This window comes from Brassica oleracea, chromosome C1, assembly GCF_000695525.1.
Source record: "Brassica oleracea var. oleracea cultivar TO1000 chromosome C1, BOL, whole genome shotgun sequence".
NCBI classification, from domain to species: domain Eukaryota; kingdom Viridiplantae; phylum Streptophyta; class Magnoliopsida; order Brassicales; family Brassicaceae; genus Brassica; species Brassica oleracea.
In genome coordinates this window covers 4,517,879-4,540,865 of record NC_027748.1, presented here as the reverse complement: position 1 = coordinate 4,540,865, position 22,987 = coordinate 4,517,879, and the positions used below count along the sequence as shown (strand labels likewise).

The 22,987-nt window shown below is 31.1% G+C and overlaps 3 protein-coding genes and 1 pseudogene across 3 annotated transcripts; 1 reads left to right on the top strand and 3 right to left on the bottom strand.

Annotated features, from left to right (window-relative positions):
* Window positions 1-4,853: 4,853 nt before the first annotated feature.
* LOC106329492 lies at window positions 4,854-6,262 on the bottom strand (annotated as a pseudogene).
* A 6,560-nt stretch (window positions 6,263-12,822) lies between these two features.
* LOC106308171 (probable cyclic nucleotide-gated ion channel 17) lies at window positions 12,823-17,132 on the bottom strand. The gene is made up of 6 exons (XM_013745309.1): window positions 16,811-17,132; window positions 15,803-16,568; window positions 14,907-15,208; window positions 14,713-14,824; window positions 14,400-14,636; window positions 12,823-13,828 (listed from the first exon to the last, which is right to left on the bottom strand). The coding sequence occupies exons 1-6, from the start codon at window positions 16,837-16,839 to the stop codon at window positions 13,091-13,093; spliced, it is 2,184 nt and encodes a 727-aa protein (XP_013600763.1). The 5' UTR covers window positions 16,840-17,132; the 3' UTR covers window positions 12,823-13,090.
* Window positions 17,133-17,864: 732 nt separating this feature from the next.
* On the bottom strand, window positions 17,865-18,749 carry LOC106308182 (RING-H2 finger protein ATL14). Its single transcript, XM_013745320.1, has one exon. The coding sequence runs from the start codon at window positions 18,571-18,573 to the stop codon at window positions 18,085-18,087; it is 489 nt and encodes a 162-aa protein (XP_013600774.1). The 5' UTR covers window positions 18,574-18,749; the 3' UTR covers window positions 17,865-18,084.
* Window positions 18,750-21,137: 2,388 nt separating this feature from the next.
* Window positions 21,138-22,977, top strand: LOC106329485. The gene is made up of 5 exons (XM_013768149.1): window positions 21,138-21,236; window positions 22,124-22,397; window positions 22,499-22,613; window positions 22,690-22,814; window positions 22,905-22,977. The coding sequence occupies exons 1-5, from the start codon at window positions 21,138-21,140 to the stop codon at window positions 22,946-22,948; spliced, it is 657 nt and encodes a 218-aa protein (XP_013623603.1). The 3' UTR covers window positions 22,949-22,977.
* Window positions 22,978-22,987: the final 10 nt, after the last annotated feature.

The window sequence follows — 22,987 nt, the reverse complement described above, 5'->3', positions numbered from 1 at the left end:
AAAAGTTTTATTTTTTTTGTTTAATGTTATTATTATTCATTCTTTCTTCTATCTTATTTGTTTTTTCTCAAGTTTTAAAATATATAAAGCAAATATAATTTTACAATAAATAGTAATTTCTTTTTCTCTATATTTCAAGATCCATTTTCATATATATATTTTATATATTTTAACAATTATATAAAAATGCGTGAACATAAAAAATGTGGACAACAAACTGTAGACATCTCATTACATTCTTTGCATTTGTGTTTTTGTTCTTCTTCAATTTGTTATATTTCTCCATTTTCAACGACTCTATCTTCATCTTCATGGACAACTCAATGTTTCCGACACCATTTGTGTGGCTGCGAAGGTTTTTAAACTTTTTTTTTTAATATATCAAATAAAAATACAAAAACATAAACAAATAAAAATCAATGTTTGTAACATTAACTCACATAAACACAATCAATCACTTGCTAAGAACCTGTAAGACACCCAACTCCAGTTACCCCTATGTTATGCTTGCAGATCGCTTTCTCTTATTCTCGTAAACCATGAATCCATTAGAAAAATAGAATATTCGTCAATCTCAAGACATTGAAAAAGAAAACGAGTCGACCCGCGGTCGTCGTCACCAGCACTCCACGATCTATCATCACCGTCAGTCCACAAGATTCACAGATCTATTAGATCTCAGAGTTTGTCTTTTCTGAGATTGAGAATTAGTTGTGTTTGATTGGACATGTTCACAAGGTAAGTCTCCAGCGATGTACAGTAGATCGAAAGATGAAACCTTTAGCGAGTTGGAACATGAACTCAATGGTGGTGGTTGCGGCTGCAATGGTCGGTATTTTTAAGTCAAGAAAATTGGTGAGTTGATGAAAAATAGTATCCACATGAACTCGTGTCCACATTTATCCATCCACATCTTCCATGTCCACGATCTAATCCACATTTTTCATTTTCTAAAGAAAACTTAGATGAATGATTTACCTATATTTACCTACATCTTAATTGAAAACTTTTGTCTATAAAATATTTTTTGGTTCAAATTAGAAACAAATAATAAATATGTGAATTGTTAAAGAAAATGTAAAAATAGCTATCTGTGCATGTTCATTTAATCCATCTATGACCACATTTTTCCGTCTACATCTTTTATATTCATGCATTTTTATATAATTATTAAAATATATAAAATATATATATGGAAATGAATCTTAAAATAAAGAGAAAAAAAATTACAGTTTATTGTAACAATTATAATTGTTTTGTATATCTTAGTATTTGAAAAAAGTCAATAAAAACATTAGATGGAATAATAGTAATATAAATAGAAAACTACGTAAACTCTACAAGTTGTAAAGTCAATTTAAAAAAGGAGTCAAGGTTGTTCTCCCAACGAAACGGAACTCAATCTCATTTCTTTCAAAGGCTTTTTTGTCAAACTAACTAGTTGGACCCACCAGAAAGTGTGTCACATGTGATATGTGTATAAAAGAAAGACAAAATGTGTTCTAATATGTAATCAACTCTGCTTTTAAAAGTATCAAGTGGTTGGGCTAGTATGTGGCTTGTCTTTATATCACCTTTTTAGAATGAAAGCAGCAAATCCAACCACTCTCATGGACCAAATATTTATTAAAAAAATTGCAAATATCAGACTCAATAACTCATAGGCTTTTCTTTAATGCGATTTTATTTTCCTGTTTTATGTATTTGAAATAAGCATTAGGCTAAATATATTTAATTCATGTAGCAAGTATTGAAGTCTTTCTAGTGAGTAGTGTATTGGCAACAAGATTTACACTTAGCATGTTTTTATAAGAGTTTAAATTAGGATCTTAATTAACATCTTGACGTCTATTTTTAAATAGAGTTTCACTTTGGTCAATACACAATTCAGAGGACTGAAAAACAAAGTTTAAAACCATCGGCTTTAATGAAAACATGTTTAAAATTTCAAAATGTAAAGCTGTCGGTCGGACCATACATATGTAGTGATCGGTCCCTTTGGGTTCTTAAGGCCACAATTTGATTTTATCATTTATGACCATTGATTCTAAGCCTCAACCTGCAAACCGGTCAACTACCGATATTAAATTTAAACCTAATTAACGTATGATAACAAGAAACGATTGGACACTCAGTCCAGTGATCTAAACTACATGACACCATGATTTTTCTTGTTCAATATAGACTACTAGCTCGAATTTAAAACTACATTGGAAACATCCACAATTCTTTTTATACATAAGATAATATGAGAGGAGTAGTTATTAGCAAGGATATGCATGCCAAGTGACTTCATGTGGTCAGTCAATATGCCTATGTATTTATATATTATTTATCTATCAAAATTCAGACTGTTTTCAAACTAAATACAAATATTGTTGTGATAGTATAGAATCGATCTTAATGCACAAAAATTGAAAATCTCTCGACACAAAGTGCATAAATTGTAATGTCATTTTATTGGTTTAATGTCTCAATCACTTAGTAATCAAAAATGATATTTTAATATTTATTCTATAAGCTTTCTTTTGCTGCAATAGTCATTAGTTATAGATATCTGTTTTTTTTTTCACGGATAACTTCGTTTCTTGCTAGACATTTGAAGACAAAGCTTTCAAAATATATTGGTTTTCCTTTCACCTTTTCAGATATTACATTATAGTATTAATATTTAGGAGTGGAGGATAAGGTTGACGTTTTTGGTACTTGTTTATACATAATAACATAACTAATAAAAGCATGTCCAATACCTTTCATTGTCATCAAATATGTATTTGTTATATATAAAGCAGTCCTTAACCTAATTATTGACAAAAAAAATAATTAGTGGGGATATTACTTTAATGTTATTTAAAATAAAGGATTTTAGCCAAAGAAAAGCACTAGAACAAGGAGAAGACAAACCAAAACATGCCTTTATATCATTCAATTATTTAGTTATATATATGGACCTTATGGCCTCTTTTATCTTTTGGTGGATTTGAATTATGTCTCCTCATTTCATTGTTAATAATATCATCAGCCAAAAGTAAGAAAGATTATACGCATTAGACACTGCAGTAGTTGAAAGTTCTTAAAGTTTAGATAGATTCAGTTTATCTCAAACAAAAGATTCATCATACACCATGCTAATACTTGGTCTTGAAGTGACAAAAAGAAACTCATAATAACAGACCAACGTGAGAGTGTAATTGAATAATCTTCAAGTGGAAACTAAAATAATGCAGCAAATGCTGCAACTTTACTCAAAGACCCGTTTCCTATTTAATATATTTTCCAGTCTTTCTTTCTTTTATCATAACAATGAAAAGGGCGCGAAGATAATTGTTTACGAATATAAGATAGGGCAAATCTCCAAAATATCACATTTCTAAGTTTATATCACAAAATAGCAGTCAAAAACTAAAATGACCAAAATAGCATTTTATCTTTTGAAAATTTTAATTTTTTTATTTTTCAAAATTTGAAATCTTATCCCCAAAACCTCATTTCTCAACTCTAAACCCTAAACCCTAAACTCTAAACCCTAAACTCTAAACCCTAAACTCTAAACCCTAAACTCTAAACCCTAAACCCTAAACTCTAAACCCTAAAAAAACTCTAAACCCTAAACTCTAAACCCTAAACTCTAAACCCTAAATACTAAACCCCACTATTTAACTCTAAACCCTAAGTTTGTGACTTTTGATAAAACATTAAGTGCTATTTTTGTGACTTTTGATCTTGAGTGCTAGTTTGGGAACAAAAACTTGATTTAATGCTATTTTTGTCTTTTTCTCTATAAGATATGTATTATATTATAACTAAAAGGGGTCACAAATCTCCACCTTACATGATTGAAACCTCATGTTGAATTTGAGCTTTTTGGAAAGGGGACATGAACTTGACTTCTTCAGTGAGCAACTTACACACTAAGGTTCAACTGCTATATTGGCATCTCTTGACATTTGCAAGTCTATATATCTTATGTATATTAAGCTTCATAATTATTGTTCAGTTGCTGTAAATTAAAAAAAAAAGATAGAATAACTATTCAACTAAAATGCATTTTCTCCGTTTTTAAGAAGGCTGTTAATTTCATGACATATTATGTGTATAACTAACTTCTTATGCAAGAGTCCTTAATTCTCTATTAATATTTGGAACTCGAAATTTCTAGAAAGCTTTCAATATAATTATCAAGTAAATAATTTAATCGTATGCCAGAATCCATGATCACAATGAGTCGGCCATGTTGCCATCATGAAAAGAAAAGCCCAATATGTATGTAATCGTGTAATATAGATTATGATTTGTTCCAGAAATCTCGGTCATCATTTGTGTTTATGTGTAGATACCAAGTCAAAATGTCAATAGACCTTCCTTTCTTTTATTTTTTATTTTTTTGAATATTAAATTTATTCAACCAAAACAAACACCTATTTTTACAATATTAGGATTGGCCCGCCATACGGACAAAAATTATAATAGAAACTATTTTATATAAATTTATAGTAATATGATGAAGCATTTTATAAAACATCGTAGATTGAAAATAATATTATAAACAAATATTTTTATTTATATATAATGTAAAAATACTTTTTTAGGAGTCCAGATTGTTACTCCGTATTTTAGTATTATAATCTTAGAATTGTTAGAGACAGAATAGATAATTATTTCAGAGAGATGCCATTATTACTTACGGGGGTTGGATATGAATTGTGTCATGATAAAAAGAGATTGTGACTTATGTCCATTTGAATTATGAGTTGAAGTAATATTTTAAACATTATACTTTCCTATGGAGCATGTGATGGAATATTTCACCGAGATTTCGTTGCTTGCAAGCAAATCATGAAAAATACCATCGGTTAAATGGCAACTACTTTTCTCGAAGCAAACTCAATAGCTTGATTCTCGAAAGCATCAATTGCTTTGAACCTTGTGGAAATGATTTTTTTGTAGCTGAGTGTGGTTATAAGGACCGAAACATAGTCTCTGTATACACTTTCGACTTGAAATCTGAGGAAGCAGCTCTGCTGGAAGATTCATAATGTTTGCTATTCCCAACAAAATGAGTTTGGAGTTAGGCTTGGTGGGCCAATCCAAAATGTTGTGTAGAACAGATTGATTTTTAGTAACCAAAAGATCAGTTCGTCGATGAGAAGTATGCAAGGCTTTTCTTTCTCTTTTCTTATATGTTTTCCTTTAACAAATCTGCCATTTAGAGAATGTAGATTTCTTCCAACCAACATGACAATGACTCATAGATTACAGTGTAAATCTTCTCAGGTGAAGCCAATCTGAGACCGTTGATCTCCACAAAGCAATACGGGCTTACGTTTCCCGGTTCAACCTCAGCCTTCAGATTCTTATAACAGATAGTACACTAATAGTTTTCCATGTCCCCGGAACACCATGGGTGTACATACATCCTCCTAAACACTGATCATCCAAGATGGAACCTCTTATAAATGCAGTGATCTCTTCCACTTCATTGCTCCTAAAAGGAAGAGACTTAGGAAGTGTAGTAAAAAAAACAAAGTAGTTTTCGTTTTCTCTAACTCAGTCTGCTTATGACATCTAACATGTTTAGGAATTCATTCGCTCCCACATTCTCGAGTTCAAAGAACTTTCCTTGAAGAGAATTCACAGCTTTTGCACTCTTTAAACCTCTTTTTCTCTTTGACATTTTCTTCATCATCAACATCCATCTGTTCATCCCTACCATCAACCTCCTCTTCTTCTTTCCGTACATGGTCATTCTCACAATCTCCATCAGCCAATTCAGCCAAAGGCTTGAAACTATGCCAATTCACGTCGTACTCATACTCACACAAAAACACATCATCTCCATCATCACTCGCCTTCGCAAATTCTAGTGCACTTGACGGAACAATGCTTCAGTATACATCTATCTCTACATCAGCAAAATCATTCACTAAATAAACCTCTCGTTTGAGATAACGCCCTTGACGTATGAAGAAGTCTCTTCAGGTATCATATGCCAATGAGATCTAATCCAATATATACCATCAACATCTCTCCAGAGTTTCTCGAACCGAGCAGCCATAGCACTCGAGAGAAGCTTCTCTGGCCGATGAATTGATGTAATTTTAGGAAGAAATCATACATATTTATAGTAGTGGAATCACACAATGGAATAAATGAGTAGATTCATCTAATAAGGGATCGTGTGATGTGTATGAATTTAGAGTTACTTCAAGCTTAGTGAAGATGCATGAATCCGGTCGACTACAGTAACTGTGCCGGGATTCATTCCTGGGTATAAGAATTTGAATCGACTAAACAAAGACGATGACTCCTAACTTTTCTTGATGGAAAATTATTCGAACCCGACAAACAGTTGGATCTTCATTGCAGGTTAGCAGCAAAAGAAACCGTTCACCGGCGGCTACATTGTGGATGCTTCATGTATGGTGTATTGAAGAAAAAAAAGAAACATGTGGGCTTGAAGCTAATCTTTTTCAGAAAGCCCAACAATGAAAACGTGATAGCCCGTATATTCAGTTGAAAGCAACAAAAAAATTTAGACTTGGACATGTGTCGCGCCGAGAGCACTCGACTTTCTGACATGGCTCTAACGTGGCGCAAGGAGAAGGATCCAAACCTTCTTTTATATATATATATATACTAGATTTTATAGTATATATACTTTTATAATAAATTTTAAACTAATAAATTAATTGATTTATATATTTTTTTTATCTAAAATGTGATTTGTCGATTTTATTATTTATTCTTATTTATAACTATACACTCTTAATAGCTATTTAATTATTTCTATTTATAAATGTAATAATTATGTTTATAAACATATTCAAAAAATTTGAAAAATATAATTTGTATTTTAAAATATTATATTAATTGTCTGATGCATGTAAACTATTAATATATTATAATACTTTATCATACATTTTAGATATATTTTATTTTGATAACATAAATGATTCAACTATCTACATAATATCTAATTTTACTTTGTAGTCAGAAAAACTTTACAATTAATGTGTGATTGTCATATATATGTGATAGTATAATATTTAGATTTAAATTTAATCACATTAAATATTTTGATGAATTTTAGATAATATTAAAAAGAATTTGTAAGATAATATAAAAAGTAATGTAAATATAATGAATTTAACTAGTGTTACGTAACATTTTATTTAACGAATGAACAATATTGAGAATCTAAAGTATTAGATTTTGTAATTAAGCTTGTATAATCGTATAATGTATTACAATATATTATAATTTTGGTATAATATTTAATATTTGTTTGTTTTGGATTTTACATTGAAGATTTTTAAGATCCTTTAAAAACTATTACATAATTTTGATAAAAAAAATTCTAGTTGCTAAATGGTGACGATAAAATAGCAAAAATCTTAGATAGGGTATTCATTGTATTCTTGAGATTTTTCTTTTCTAAATGTTCAAGATTTGTATGTTTTTAGTTTGTTGATTATAATAATTTGACAATATATTTATATTGATAAATTAATATTGATTGTTCCTTCTATCATTCTTTTATGTTATCTTTCATGCTAATTTATCTCTGGTCTTCGTTATAAATTTTATTTAAAATCTTAACTAAATGATTTGATATATTTTCTTAGGCTCTTTATTTTTCATCTATCTTATAAACATAGTTCTCTAAATATTTTCTTCGAAATAACTCAACATAGAGCATTTTGTTAGAATTATTTTACTTAAAATTTTATATGTTATACGAGGTGAATCGGACTAATTATTATAAGAATTCATCATGTAGTTTGTTTTAAGAATAATAATTTTTAAAAATCTTGTAATTCACTCTGTGTTAGATTTGTTTCAGTATAACTTATTTGGTTAGTTTCTATGAAGATTTCGACAGTAACTGACTAAAATAATATTTGTCAAAACATATATTCGAGAAAGACAGAAAGCATTGTTTGATCATAAGATAATAGTGTTGATTAAAATTTTTTAAGAAATAATGGATAAATAAATTTGTTAATTTCTTTTGATTGATTAAAAATAATTTGAAACTCATAAGTAAATCGTGGTTTGGGGCTCTCACTTTGTTCTCTTAGTTACATCTTTCAGAGATAGCCAGTGTAAATTTTCAATCTTGTTTTTATTTTGGAATTATTCGTTAGTATATCCGGGTTTTTTATGGTGTTATACATTTTTTGTTTATTGGATTTTGTCAACGGCTTGTAAGATTTACTTTTCACCGCGAATGTTTTTTTTGTTTTTGTTCACTGTTATTCTTCATTCACTCTAAACCCTATATTTCTTAATGTGTTCTTTTTTTATCATTATATTAGTTTATTATAAGAATTCATCATGTAGTTTGTTTTAAGAACAATAATTTTTAAAAATCTTGTAATCACTCCGTGTTAGATTTACTTCAGTATAACTTATTGGTTAGTTTCTATGAAGATTTCGACAGTAACTGACTAAAATAATATTTGTCAAAACATAAGATAATAGTGTTGATTAAAATTAAAAAAAATAATGGATAAATAAATTTGTTAATTTCTTTTAATTGATTAAAAATAATTTCTCATAAATAAATTGTGGTTTGGGGCTCTCACTTTGTTCTCTTACTTAACATCTTTCAGAGATAGCAGTGTAAATTTTCAATCTTATTTTTATTTTGGAATTATTCGTTAGTATATCCGGTTCTTTATGGTGTTATATATTTTTTGTTTATTGGATTTTGTCATCGGCTTGTAAGATTTACTTTTCATCGTGGATGTTTTTTCGTTTTTGTTCACTGTTATTCTTCATTCACTCTAAACCCTATATTTCTTAATGTGTTCTTTTTCATGAGGATTATGCGATTCTTTGATTTGGATATTATTAAAGAAAATACGCTTGATATTGATTTCTAATTTATTTTGAAAATAAACCTTTGAAATTTTATTTTGAAGAATATATTTTATTTTGTGCTCTTGCAAATTAAAAATCGTGTATTCTTTATATTTTACTTTATTTTAGTTATTTTTTTTTGTTAAATTTCAAAATATTTAGTATATATATTAGTCAATTCCATCTTAATGATTTATTTATTAGTTTGCCTTATTTGATGTTGAATTCTACTTTGTATTGAAATAATCAGTTTTGAAAAATTTAACAGTTTAAAAATACTAAATTATAATTATCATTTTTTATATTTTGATTGGTTGTTTATAATCCTTTATGCGTACTTTTAATGAGTAATAGCCTCAACTTTTATATAGTAAATAAAATGATATGTAAATATTCTCAGTGACTATAGCTTCAACTTATATAGCCTAAATTTTGAAAATCATGAATTAAATTTATTTACTTATAATTGTTTAAAAGCCTAGTATTTGTTTTAAAAGTAATTCTCATTTTTATTTTATTTTAATGTTAAATTTCAAAATATTATATATATATATATATATATATATATTAAGTGAATATATTTATAATGTTTTACCTTTGTTAACTTACATTGTTTGATATTGGTTTCTATTTTGTTTTTAAATGAAAATTGTTTTTGAAATATTAATATTTTTGAAAATAAAAATTAAAATAATAATTTATCATAATATTTGGTTGTTTTAAATCATGTGTGGACACCTTCAGTACTTATAGCCTCAACGTTTTTAATAACATCGCCTAAAATTTTATATAATATAGATTTATGTTAAATTTAGAAATACTTAGTGTATATATATTAGTCACTTCCATTTTAATTATTTATTTAGTAGTTTGTCTTTTTGATATTGAATTCCATTTTGCGTTCAAATAATCAATTTTGGAAATTTAAACATTTTTGAAAATAGTAAACTAAAATTATGTTTCTATATTTTGATTGGTTTCTTATAATCCTATTTGTATATAGTAAATAAAATGATGATTTAACATATTTTTTGTGTTTCAAAAATATTATGTGAACATTCTCAATTATTTATACCTTCAACTTATACATAGTATATGTTATTTGTGAATATTTTCATTAGCATATAGCCTAAATTTTGAAAATCATGAGTTAAATTTATTTACTTATACGTTTTTGAAAGGCTTGCTTTTCTAAATTAATTATTACTTTGTATTTATATTTTTATGTTAAATTTTAAAAAATATATTATATATTAAGTCAACTTATTTATAATGTTCCAGTTTTGTTAACTTTACTAATTTGATATTGGTTTCTATTTTATTTTGAAATAAATAATTTTTGGATCTATTATAATTTTTTGAAATAATAAATGAAAACAAATGATTTGTCATATTACGATTGACCGTTTTAAATCTTATGTAGACACCGTCAATGGCTTATAGCCTCAAAAGCAGTTGTCATGATAACAGATTGAATAACCTTAAATAAGAAAAATTGTGAATATTTTCAATAGCATATAACCCAAAATTTGAAATTACATGTTTTAAATTTCTATAGTTATAATTGTTTGAAAGTCTTGCATTTTTTTTAAGTTTTTCAAAATTAATTATATATTCAGTTAACTTATATATATATATATATATAATCTTTTTACTTTTTTTAGCTTTCATTATTTGATATTTATTTATGTTTTATTTTAAAATAATTTTTTTTTGTAAATACTGACTTTTGAAAATATTAAACTAAATATGATTTGTCATATTATGATTAGTTGTTTTAAAACCTATGTCTTTTAAATCATATTATTGAATATTTTCAATAGCATATAACCTAAACTTTAAAAATCATGTGTCTTAAATTTATATAGTTTTAATTGTTTAAATATCTTGTATTTTAAGTTAATTATTATATTTGTAAGATATTTTATGTGATTTTCGAAAATATATTATATATTAAGTTAAATTATATCTAGTTCTTTGAATTTTGTAAGTTTACCATATTTAAATTGATTTCTATTTTATTATGGAATAAACAGTTTTCGAATCATATTGACATATTTAAAAATAGTAAACTTAAATAATGATTTGTCATATTACGATTGGTCGTCTAAATCCTATGTGGACGCTCTCAATGGATTATAGCCTCAACTTTTATATAGTATAGATACTAAGAGTTTTCCTGCGCCATGCGCAGAAATAATAATTTTTAACATAACATTTTTTATTTCAAAAGAAAATTTTGATTTATATTTCAACATTATTAATTTATATTTTAACTTCAATAGTTATAAGAAATTATAAACGTATTTTTGTAATCTTATTATTTTTTATTTGGTATAATTATTTAAATTTGATTTGATTTAATTTTTAATAAAGATAAAATTAGATTTTATAAAAATAGTTTTAATTATATTATTGTGTTTAATGATTATTTATTTTAAATATATATATATCTTCCCATCTAATTTTAAATATATATATATAAATATATATATTTACATATAAATATAAATTCTAATAAATTTGAGACTTTGTTTGTTTTAACTAAACTGAAAAATCTTTTTGTTAATTTAAATGATGAAGATGGACGGATAAATTTAAATAATGTTTAAATATTTAACTATCAAATTTTTTTTGGATTAATGTTACTTTATTTAGTTTATTTTTATTAATGTTAGATACATATATACATATATATTATCATCTTAATTGTGATATATGAATTATTAATATATTTAATAGTTTACCATAAATAAATATTTATATGGAAAATTGACATTAATGATGATATATGAGTTATTTTTATTACTATATTTAAAATCACTGCAAAAAAATTTAAATTTTTATAAGGAAATTTTACATCTCACAATTAATATGATGTCATGTCACTATTTTCTAAAACCATGTCATCTATTTTAAGTGTCAAGTCATCTTTTTTCAGCGAGAATGATTGTAGTGACGACATGTGTATAAATCGCTTCGCAAATATAGTCTAGGGGATAGATATGTTACTAGGGTTGGGCAAAAAATCTGGATCCGAAAAACCGAACCGAATCCGATCCGAAAAAGTAGTACCGAACCCGAACTGAAATTGATTAAATATCCGAACGGGTTCAAAATTTTGGTATCTAAAAAACCGAACCCGATCCAAACCGAAGTATATCGGATATCCGAATGTAACCGAAATAGATTTATATACTTAAATATATTACTTATTTTTAGATTTAATATATATTAAAAAAATCCAAAATATATAAGATACTTTTAAGTTGTCTAAAATACTTGAAAATATATATAAATAGTCAAAAGTAAATGTCTAAAATAGCTAAAATATATTCAAAACACCAAAATAGTTGAAATATCTATTGATTTTCTATCCAAATATTCAAATCAAACCAATTTATATGTTAATTTTAGGTATTTTGACATATATTATACAAATTTATATGTAATATATTATTTTGTTTTACAGATTTTGAGAAGTTTTAAGCATATAATGAATATTAAAATTTTAAAAATAATTTAAATGGGTTATCCGAATCCGAACCGAACCCGAACCGAAATTTAGAAATATCCGAATGGGGCTGGAATCTTTAAACCCGAAAGGGGCTGGAATCTGTAAACCCGAAAACCCAAAACCCGAATAGATCCGAACCGAACCCGAAAGAGTACCCGAACGTCCACCCCTATATGTTACTCTAGTTTATGTGTTTTGAACACCCTTTTTTACAATATATGTTACTCTAGTTTGCGTTTTGAAATGATACTGAAAATGGTAAAAAACACCCATTTCATCTAAAAGAAAACCATGTTTCCGTGGCCCTCTCATAGTCTTTGGCTCCCATCGACTAATAAGAAATTGCATCTTTAGCAATATGCAGAAGATGCTAAGAAAACAACCTTTCTTACCATGGAGTTAATATCTCGACGCTAAAAGAACCTTTATAAGAATGTGAAGGTTGCAAAGGACAGACTCAAGTCTCAGTCAAAATAAAAACAATCAACGTACAAGAATGCTTCTACAGAAGATATAATTCCAGTGAATCTTTTGTTCCAAAGCTTAGATTACAAAAGATGTTTTCATGTACAAAAACCAAAACACACTAGATTTCTTTATAACTCCCCAATAACCAGGAAACCTCAATATGTAGCGTTACTTAATCATAAGAGAATCACCAGTGTAACTAAAACCAAGTCAGCTTCTTTTCTGTTTATATGAATGCAGTCAATCATCAGGCTCAGCAGAGAAATCAGGCTCTTCAGGTTTCTTGAACCGAGGCATCTCCACATCCTTAACTCTCTGAGCTGCAACACCACGTCTTGTATTAGCTGCAAAACGTGAAGCCAAAACCATAACTCCAATGTTCATCTTCGTATTTGGACTCGGCCCTACACCCTCTTCCTCTTCTTCTACTACTTTTCCAACCACTACTTCTTCTTCTTCTTCTTCATCACTTTGCTTTGATTCAACCGCAGTGAGATGATTCTCCATAGCTCTTCTCTTGTACCTCCGCCAAGCGGCTTGTATGAAGCAAGCAGCCCAAGTCCTCCAATGGTGAGAGTAGAATCTGAAAGTATGTTGAAGCTTCTTGCTGTGTAGCCTCCTAAACTGATTGGCAACAAACTTCAAATCTTCAGCTCGAAGAGCGAATGCTTCAACTTCAACTAAGGCCCTAACTGTTCTTGTAGAAGACGGTAGATTCAAGGTTGATTTTGGAAGCAAAGCCCACGAAAGAAGCTCTTCTCCACAGAAGTCTCCAGGTCTTAGTATGATCGAGTTGAAGAAACCGGTTCTGCCTCCATTGGTTGTGGAACTCTCGAGTCTACCTCTGATGATAAAGAGCATCTCTGTGATCAAGTCACCTTCACGGACAAGGTAAGTCCCTTCCGTACACAGAGAAGAGACCAGACGCTCGCATATGGCGTCAAGCAACTGATCATCCATTTGTGAGAAAAATGGAACCTGCATGATTCAGACATAAACACATTATGGAGTTACAAAAGATTTTACAGTGTAAATGGCTTGCAGCTAACACCACACTCGAGAAACTAAAACCAAACCAAGCTCTGGACTGTAAGAGTTAAACCATTTGAAGGATAACCAAAACTAGGGCTGGGATTTTGAACCGAACAGAACCAGCCGAACCAAACCAAAATTTTTGGTTAGTTTGATTAGGAGTTCCGTTCGATTCTGTAATTTTTTTTAAAGTTCGGGTTTTTGGTTCCGCAATCAGTTACTTCGGTTTTCTTATAAAAAGAATATAACCAAATCACACCAAAAATCCCGAACCAAACTAACCATTCAAACCAAGCTAACAAAATAACCGAACTAACCAAATTTAACCAAACTTATCCGAAATTTTAACAAAATTAAACCAACATAACCGAAATCAAAAACTTAGGTAGGATAACAAATCAAATACCGAACCAGACTTTATTTCGGGTTAATTTAGTAAGATTTATGTTGAACCAAACTAACCAAAAGCCGAACTACCCGAACACGCATGCCTAACCAAGACAATTGAGAAACTTACTCTTCGAACAAGGTCTAAGCATAGGTGCCGTTGGATATCACGGCGAAGATCAGTGGGTAAACTTTGTAGGAGAACCTCTTCGTCAACTCCTCTTGCTGCAAGCCACTTATACTGCTCATATCGCCTCACACGGTCTCTCAAATCTTCAGGAAGTTGGCGATGTCTCATCCACTCCTCCGTATCTCTCTTCTTCAATCTCCATTCCTCAAGCCGTACCGTCAAAGATTGCAAATATGTCTAACAAACAAACCAAGAAACATGAGATTTAAGAACAAAAGTAGAGACGTCTACAACCATTTTCTGGAATCCATACCTGCATATTCCCAATGAGATGAGCAAAGAGGACAAGACCAAAGATTGCAATGAGCACAGCAAACGTGGTTTCACCAATGAACGTGGTCGTGGACAGATTCTGTCCATAAGAACTGGGACATGATAGTAACACAAAAAGCCATTAGATTATGACATATCTAAAGTCTGAGTTTTGATGATCTCTGTAGTAATTACCTAAGCTGTTGCAGCCCCCACCATAAGCAGTAGAAATATCTCTCGTTAAAGTTTGAAGACACAACCTTTTTAGTGATTGCGTTCTCGAACATCCCATACTTGAACTCCCCCTTTCGTGCATCGCAGAGTTTAAACACGTTTGTGACATTTGCCCATTGTTGCTGCCTGGCGTCATAGAGTGGTGAATCACAGTCTAGGTAATAGAGATAACAGTTGACTCCACCATGTTCTTTGTTGCATCTCGTTTTCCAGCATGACGTGTATCTATCAAACGATAGTATATACCACGCCGCACCAAGCACCTGTGCCAACACAAAAACCAATCTATCTAGATTATAATCATTATATAGAATGAAATAAGTCTGGGCACATTTATCCGGAACCGAAAAAAATCGGTTCAGGTTCGGATTCTATCAATGACCTGAACGGATCGTATATCTCTAAAACCACGGAAATCGAACCGAAACCAAATAAGTAGCCGGATTTTTATAATATAGTTTATATAGTTATAAATATTAACTATATTTGGTTTAAAATAATCAAATATTTTAAAAAGACTATTTATAAACCGAATTATCGAAAAATAAAGTATCTGAATACTTTTTTATCCGCAATATCTAAAATTATCCAGAATCCGAAAAATCTAAAAAATCTGATATCTAATCCAAAAACTCTGAATTTTCTAACTTTCTTAACCCGAAACCAGAACCGAACTTGACCCGAAATTATCTGAATTATCTCAGATATTAGCAGGTTCTCAACATATTAGCAGGTTCTCAACTTTGTTACCCGAACCGAATTTCCTAAATACCCTTACGGATCCTATATCTCTAGAACCGAAATAAACAGAGGCCAAGAATGAAACATGAGAATAATAAAGGAACGTGATCACATACATGACTAGCTAGCATGTATAGCAAGAGATTATAAGCAGCTCCAGCCCAAGCAGTCTTCGTAACCACACCAGTAGCTTTAACTATCTGAGAACTCAACGGGATTATCAGATAGAACCTAGGAATGTACTGTAAGAGCACAATCAACGCAAGATCATTGTTGCTATGATCAAACCGGTAGCTTCTCGTAGCCGGCATAACAAACCAGATAACTATCTGAGGAAGCGGCAACGTTGCGACGAGATCAATGATGAAGTCAGACTTAAGATACCTCCAAGCAATAGCCTTGGGATCCATCACGAGCTCGCCTCTACCGAACACTCTAGTGCTCGAGTTGGGAGCGATGAAACCTGTCCTGAACTTGATGAAAATGTGGAGCAGGTAGAAAAGATCCGCAATGGTTCTGAAGAAGGTGACGAGGATTCTTAAGTTCGTGTCGGTCTTGGCGCAGGGGTAGTCTTTGTTTCCACCGATGGCTGGGACGAAGAAGTATAAAGGGTCGATGAAGAGAGCGAGCATGCAGGAGATGATGAAGACCCAGTTCCATTTCAAGACGATCTCACTCCCTGGGTCGAGAATGGTTTTGTACCATGAGAGTTTGGAAGATTTGGTCTTGTTGTTGTCAGTGTATCTACTGATTCTGTTTCCAGCCAAGAGATTGTCAGGAGGAGGTTTGAGTGCTGAAGGTAGAGAGAGTTTGTATGATTTGGACATTGGATCATTCACTGCCCATATGGCTTCTTTGGGTTCTTTCTTATCTGAATACAACCTACAAAGATAGAAACTTTACTCTTAGGGACTACATTAAAGCTTGGAGCTTTGATGTAATAGAAACACCACTTGTGTATTATCATCAAGAAAGAAGACAAAACTAAAGTAAAGTCTAGACCTTTATTACAGGACAACCAATCAGAGAGCTGAGAAAAAAGTTCACGACTTTGAGGAGAACTAATATGACCCGGAACAAGAAATCTAACTGAAAGACAGTGAAATTGAAGTAGAAGAACTTACATAAGAAGCTTGTCCTTGCTCAACTCCATTAGAAGAAGCTGCTTAAGCTCGAGAAAGAAGAACCCTTTTGATCCAAACAAATTAAAGAAAGAGGCTTTCTTTGATTCGTGCAGACTCTGACACTCTCACTCTCTCTCTAAATCTGAGGAAGCTCTGTTAATTCCTCCTGGGGGAATTGAAACGAGGGAGTCACGGGAAGAGTCAGAGAGCGTATCTTCTTTCCTTTTTTTTCTCACCTTTAAGAGATAAAAAAAAAGCAAAATCGAAGAGGATATTTGTGTGTTTTTAGGAATATTTAGAGCTCATCGATGTAATAAAACAAGAAAGTCAACATATTTGACCACATGACTTAATTAGCTAATCAGAGTCATTATTAGTGGGGGAATTAATGACTTTTAAAGGTTTGTTTATGTGTGTTGCCTTGTTATTGTACCTATTAAAGTAAAGGTATCAAACTATGAAACGCTACGTCACAAAAGAACACTTTCGTAGGCTTGTCGTTAGATCCAATCACACTCATCTAACTGAATCACAACTTTTGATCGCCCTCATAAAACAAAAAAAATTAACATAACTCAGGGATATGAAGCTGGTAAACTGAAGAAGACACAGATTCCAGGTTTTACTTCATTATAGATAGTTTGAAACGGAAACATTGATGAAAAAGACTAAACTTCACTTCATCATGGACAAATCTCAAGTGAATAACTGTTAGATCATCAAGTTATAACAGAAGCAACATGTTTAAAGTGAGGACAACGCTTCTGCTTGAATTTATCTGTATATCAATTTAGTCTCATGTGTTGTTATCCAACTGAATCTGATCAGAGGAAAGATCGAAACTTTTCAGACAACGTATATTGCTTACTAGTGAGCAGAGCTAAAGGGATTGTGTACAAAACAGCGAGTAAAAACTTTGATATCCAGTCTATAACTTTAGCAGATTGAGATACACAATTGGTGTAATATTCAAATTCTTAGTATCCAATCTTGAAACTTATGTCGGATCCTCCAAAAATTCATCACTCAAAATATAGGCTCAAAATCAAAACAGTTAAGGAAGAAAGGAACCAAAGCTTTCAATTTGTTGAGCTCTGTAATAACTGTACATGATTGATTATTGATGAAAACCAAATTTTGCTTTAACATCATCATAATAAAAACTGAAGTGAACCAACAACTAACTATCAAACAACAAATCTACTACTACTAGAGAAACTAGTACTTTCTTCTCCCATCAAAAAGTTCTCACCTTTCTTTTCCCCCTTCCAATCTTAAACCCTATCCCTGCAAATCGGACAAGTCCCAACTTTCACCAGCCAAAAGTCCACACACTTCCTATGAAACACATGTCCGCATCCAGGCAACCTCCGACACCACTGCCCTTGTCTGAACCCATCGATACACACCACGCACTCGCTTCCGTACTTTGTCGCCTCGCAGAACTTGAATTGCGGAAGGCTCTTCACGCATCTGGGAGACAACCCATCCGAGGATTCGTGGCGGAGATGGCGACGGAGGCGGCGGCGGTAGTTACGGTGGAGAAACCAGTAGAGAGCGAAGAAGAAGACGGAGAAGCCGAGAGACATGAGGATGAAGAGCAGGGCGGTTAAAGCTACAGGGATCATGATGAAACCCACGAGGATTTTGGAGAGGATCTTCGTTGGAAGATTCGTCGTGTTGCCGCCCTTCGGTGGCGCCGGATACGGCGATTGTTCGCCGGTGGTGGTGATTGGGTCATCGTAAGGAATAGGTATCGACATCGGACGGAGATAAAAATCTTCTTTTTTTTTTTGTTTTTGTTTTTGTTTTTGTTTTGAATCTCTTAAATAATGAAAACTCTGTTTGAAAGATAAAATAAGGAGAAGGGTTATTACGATCAGAAGGATTCCATATTGATGAAGTTTGTGAATCGGATCGAAAACTGTGGATACAAACAAACAATACAAGGGGTTGTATGTATATTATTTTATTCATTATTTGTAATTGATTAATTATGGATATGAGGGAATATTCGGACATTTTAACTAGTTCTCTCCCTGTGACTTCGCTACAAAAGTCTCTTTTTTTATTTCTTTGAAAATATTTATATTGTTTTTTTTAATTAGAATTTACGTTACAAAAGGTTGCAAGTTAAAGGTAGTCCCATATATGTTGACAAGAAAAAAAGGTAGTACCATATTTTATGGTTCAATGAAGTAAAACCGTTTATTATTATTTTTAGTTTGTTATATGCAAATAGAACTATTCTTTGTGAAATATCTTGAGGAATTATTCGTGATATTCTTACGTATATATTTAAAATTAAATTTATTTTTCTTAATTGATTATTATTTTGAGATTAAATACACTAATAAAGAAATAACATTTTATGTTATAACATATAAACGTTTTGAGCAATATAGATAAAAAAAATTATTGCTAAATTTTGGTAACAGGTTATCTTACCAAAGCTAATGTTTTTTCCGAGAAAAAACATGATTAGATAAAACAAACAGTCTGGCCATATTTTATTTTAAGGATTAAAGAAATTTCTATCTCCATTCCATAATTTATTCTAGAAATAAAGCGAGAAATTGAGTAAGAACAAAAAAATAAAAGATTATTTCATGGAAATGGTCTGAAAAAGAGCCAATTCGCCATCTGATAAATAATAAAAGATTTTGGTTCCCAATTATAAAATAAGTAACTAGTAATATCTACTAAAATAGCAATCCCAATTAATTCCAAAAGTTATGAATCTTACTTATGTTGAAAGGTTGTGTCTTTTCTTAAAAATGTCTAAAAGGGTTGTCTTTTTTCTAAAAGTTCAATGTTGAAAAGTTGTGTATTTTCTAAAAATTGTCTAAATAGTTTTGTTTTTTCTTCGGATGTAAATACTCAAACATGTCTTTGTACAATTCTTTGTGTTTATGAGATGTGTATATGTTAGTGTCTAAACATGTCTTCTGATGTAATTGTCTAAGTTGTGTCATTTTTTACTGTTGTAAAATTTTTTTTTGATAAATTATGACTATTCATATAAATATCTTTTAAAGAGTGAAAAGTTGTGAGTATTCTTATAAGTGTCTTTTCAAAATAACTATTTTAAATCAGAAGAATGTGACTATTCAAATTGAAAAATTGTGACTATTCAAATAGATTTTTAAAATCTATAAATAGTCTCTGCCATTCATTTCTCAAAATAAAATTTTCGCTACTCGAACTAATAATCTACCATGGCAGACACAACAAATTCAAGAGGTACGAACACGTTTTTTTTAACTAAAGTACGTACATGTTTTGTTAGTCAGTTTGTAAGAAATTCATTAACAAACTTGAAAAGGGCACTAAGAGTTAGCATTTGTTTGGTTAAAGTTGAAAAGAATACCAACTCAAGTGCATAAACACAATAATATAGTAAAACAATAAAACAATAGATGCTTCAACGGTAGTGATAATATGGATTTATTGTGGCAAAACCAGTAAAACAATAATTAGAAAAATTCGTTAAAGATGCTGTAGAGTCACGAAGAATAAAATTTTATGAATAGTTGCACCTTTTGGTTAATATGTTCTATAGTATTATTTGTGTATGCATGAAAGGTTGCATACTAAATTCTAGAATTATAGAAACAAAATTTTCTTATAGAAACAATTATTAGATAAATCCCACTATATAAAAGGAGCTATTTTTAAGCTTCCTAAAGCTATCCACATGCTCAAAATAACCAGAGCCAATCAAATTGCCACGTCACTGCCGGATTGGGCTTCAATTTAAAATCTCATGAACCACGATCGGGCTTCCTGTGCGCTAACTCATTCTCCGACTCCGTACTTTTGTTTTGCGACTCCGTATTTTTGTTTTGAGTCAAGCCAAACTCAGATAATTCACTTTCACCCAGCCCAGCCCATTAATCCCATCAATCTGATAATTCACTTTATACAATAACATTTGATTAGGAGCCTTGAAAACTCCTAAAATCAGTAGAACCCAATATAATTTTAGGTTTTAGATCTTAATTGGTTTTTCAGTTCCAAAATTTGTACACAAAAATCAAATAGAGATCTAGTGAAACAAAAACCAAAAATAAAAATTTGAAATGACCTTGGTACAATTCATTTGGTTCTACTGTAATTTTAGACAGGATCAATTAGAGAGTAAAGACAATGAAACAGAGAACAAATCTCAAAAACTATGTTTAAACACATTATATTCGACAAACCCTAAGAACAAACACATCTAACCCGGTAAACGCAACTATACAGAAGAAAGAAGAGCACCAAATACCAAAATATATTAACTAAATATTTGAGTTCATTATTCATGTAATACGGAGATTCCACCATGCAGTTTCGCCTTCTTCATTTCTGGGATGCTCGCAAGAATGTCAAAGGAGGACCAGGGATCCTTCTTGGGATCGAGCTCCTTCTGATTGACGCAGAGGTATGTCTTCATGTTTCCTTTTGGATGTCGTTTTCGCTTCTGGAATAGAAGAACCGTGATTATTTAAGCGTGTTTTAAAAAAAAATTAAATCAGTTGTGTTAAGATGTAATTATATAGGCGTATCTTTATCAAAACTTAATTGATTGGTTTGCCATGAAATTATATATGCCTCTGTTGATATAAAACTTGATTGGTTGGTTCTGGTCTTAAGCGTATTTTAAAATTAAAAAAATTGATCAGTTGTGTTGAGATGAAGTTATATAGGCGTATCGTACTATAAAACTTGATTTGTTGGTTCTGGTCTTAAGCGTATTTTTTTTTTAAAATAGATCGGTTGTGTTGAGATGAAATTATATAGTCGTATCCTACTATATAAAAACTTAATTGATTGGTTTGAGATTAAATTATATAGGCTCTGTTGATAGAAAACTTGATTGGTTGGTTCCGGTCTCAAGCGTATTTTCAAACAAAAAAAATTGATCAGTCGTGTTGAGATGAAATTATATAGGCGTATCTTGGTAAAAACTTAATTGATTGATTTGAGATGAAATTAAGCCCTTTCCTATAGTAGGATCTTTGAAAAATAAAATGATCAACTGGTTTGAGCTGAAATTGTATAGGCGTATATTCGTATCTTTGAATTGTCTTCATGTTCAAATGAGCGTATCTTTGAATTGTTTTCATGTTCAAATGAGCGTGTCTTTATCAGAACTTAAACTGTTTTGTCAGTCCAGTTTTGTTGTTTTGCTAACTCACCGCAACTATATTTGGATAAAAAATTGAATGATCAGCTTGAAATCAGATTAGCGTATCTGTGATAGGTATTACGACTGACCCAATACTTTTAGATATTCGACTGACCCAATATTGACTCTCTGTTATGCAGGGTACTGTGGCTCAGGGGTTCATCGGTCAGAACCGTCGCAACCAATACGAGAAAGAGCTCAAGCGTGGTATGATCTACACACTGACAAACTACTATGCATCGAACAACAAGGTGATGTACCATGTTGCTGACCAGAGGCTGGTAATTTGCATCTCACATGCCTCTGAGCTGAGGAAGGTGGAAGAAGACATTGAAGCCATTTTGACAGAGCGCTTCAGAATCCATTCCTTTGCAGATTTTGAAGCAAACTGCGCTCTCAGAGGAGATCTTCACGGTAAGATTTAGATGTTTTCTTACCAAGGTTAACCCATTACAGCTTCTCAATTGATTGTTTGTAACCTTTTGAGTAACAATGAGTGTAACTTTGTGTTGTAGATGTTGTCGGCCACCTTAAGCTGGTTGATGGGCATCCTCTCCATGAGCGTCCGATTTTGTGTATCAAGGATGACTCAGCTTCTCGGAAAGTGTTGGTTCATCTGCAACTTAAAGAGTAAGCTACTATAATTCAGCCATTGTTTTTTAATTTATGCTCCTTACTGAAACATCTATTTTTTTTAAATTTGCAGTGGTCCAGTGATTAACGTCTACCTATGGGACGAGGCTGCGGTGAATTTCCGCGTCAAGTTTGACGCATGTGCAGACACTCCAACGGTTGTTTTGGTTACAACGGTCAATCCTAAGAGACTCGGTGGTAATATCTCACACTCCATATTAGACTTCCTAATCACTCAAATTCAATTAGATAACCCTATCACTAACTGCTTCTGTGTTGCCAGGGAAGTTATGCTTAAGTTCAATGTCTTCATCAAGGGTGTTCTTCGATGAAGAGGTTGACCCCACCAAGGAATACTTGGCCTGGTTAGT

Coding starts and splice junctions, on each gene's coding strand:
- LOC106308171 (XM_013745309.1), bottom strand. CDS start 16,839: ATGGAGTTGAGCAAGGACAAGCTTCTTAT. Junction 15,209..15,802: donor TATACATGCTAGCTAGTCAT/GTATGTGATCAC, acceptor GTGTTGGCACAG/GTGCTTGGTGCGGCGTGGTA. Junction 13,829..14,399: donor GCTTAGACCTTGTTCGAAGA/GTAAGTTTCTCA, acceptor TGAATCATGCAG/GTTCCATTTTTCTCACAAAT.
- LOC106308182 (XM_013745320.1), bottom strand. CDS start 18,573: ATGTCGATACCTATTCCTTACGATGACCCAATCACCACCACCGGCGAA.
- LOC106329485 (XM_013768149.1), top strand. CDS start 21,138: ATGCAGTTTCGCCTTCTTCATTTCTGGGATGCTCGCAAGAATGTCAAA. Junction 22,398..22,498: donor TCTCAGAGGAGATCTTCACG/GTAAGATTTAGA, acceptor TTTGTGTTGTAG/ATGTTGTCGGCCACCTTAAG. Junction 22,614..22,689: donor GTTCATCTGCAACTTAAAGA/GTAAGCTACTAT, acceptor TTAAATTTGCAG/TGGTCCAGTGATTAACGTCT.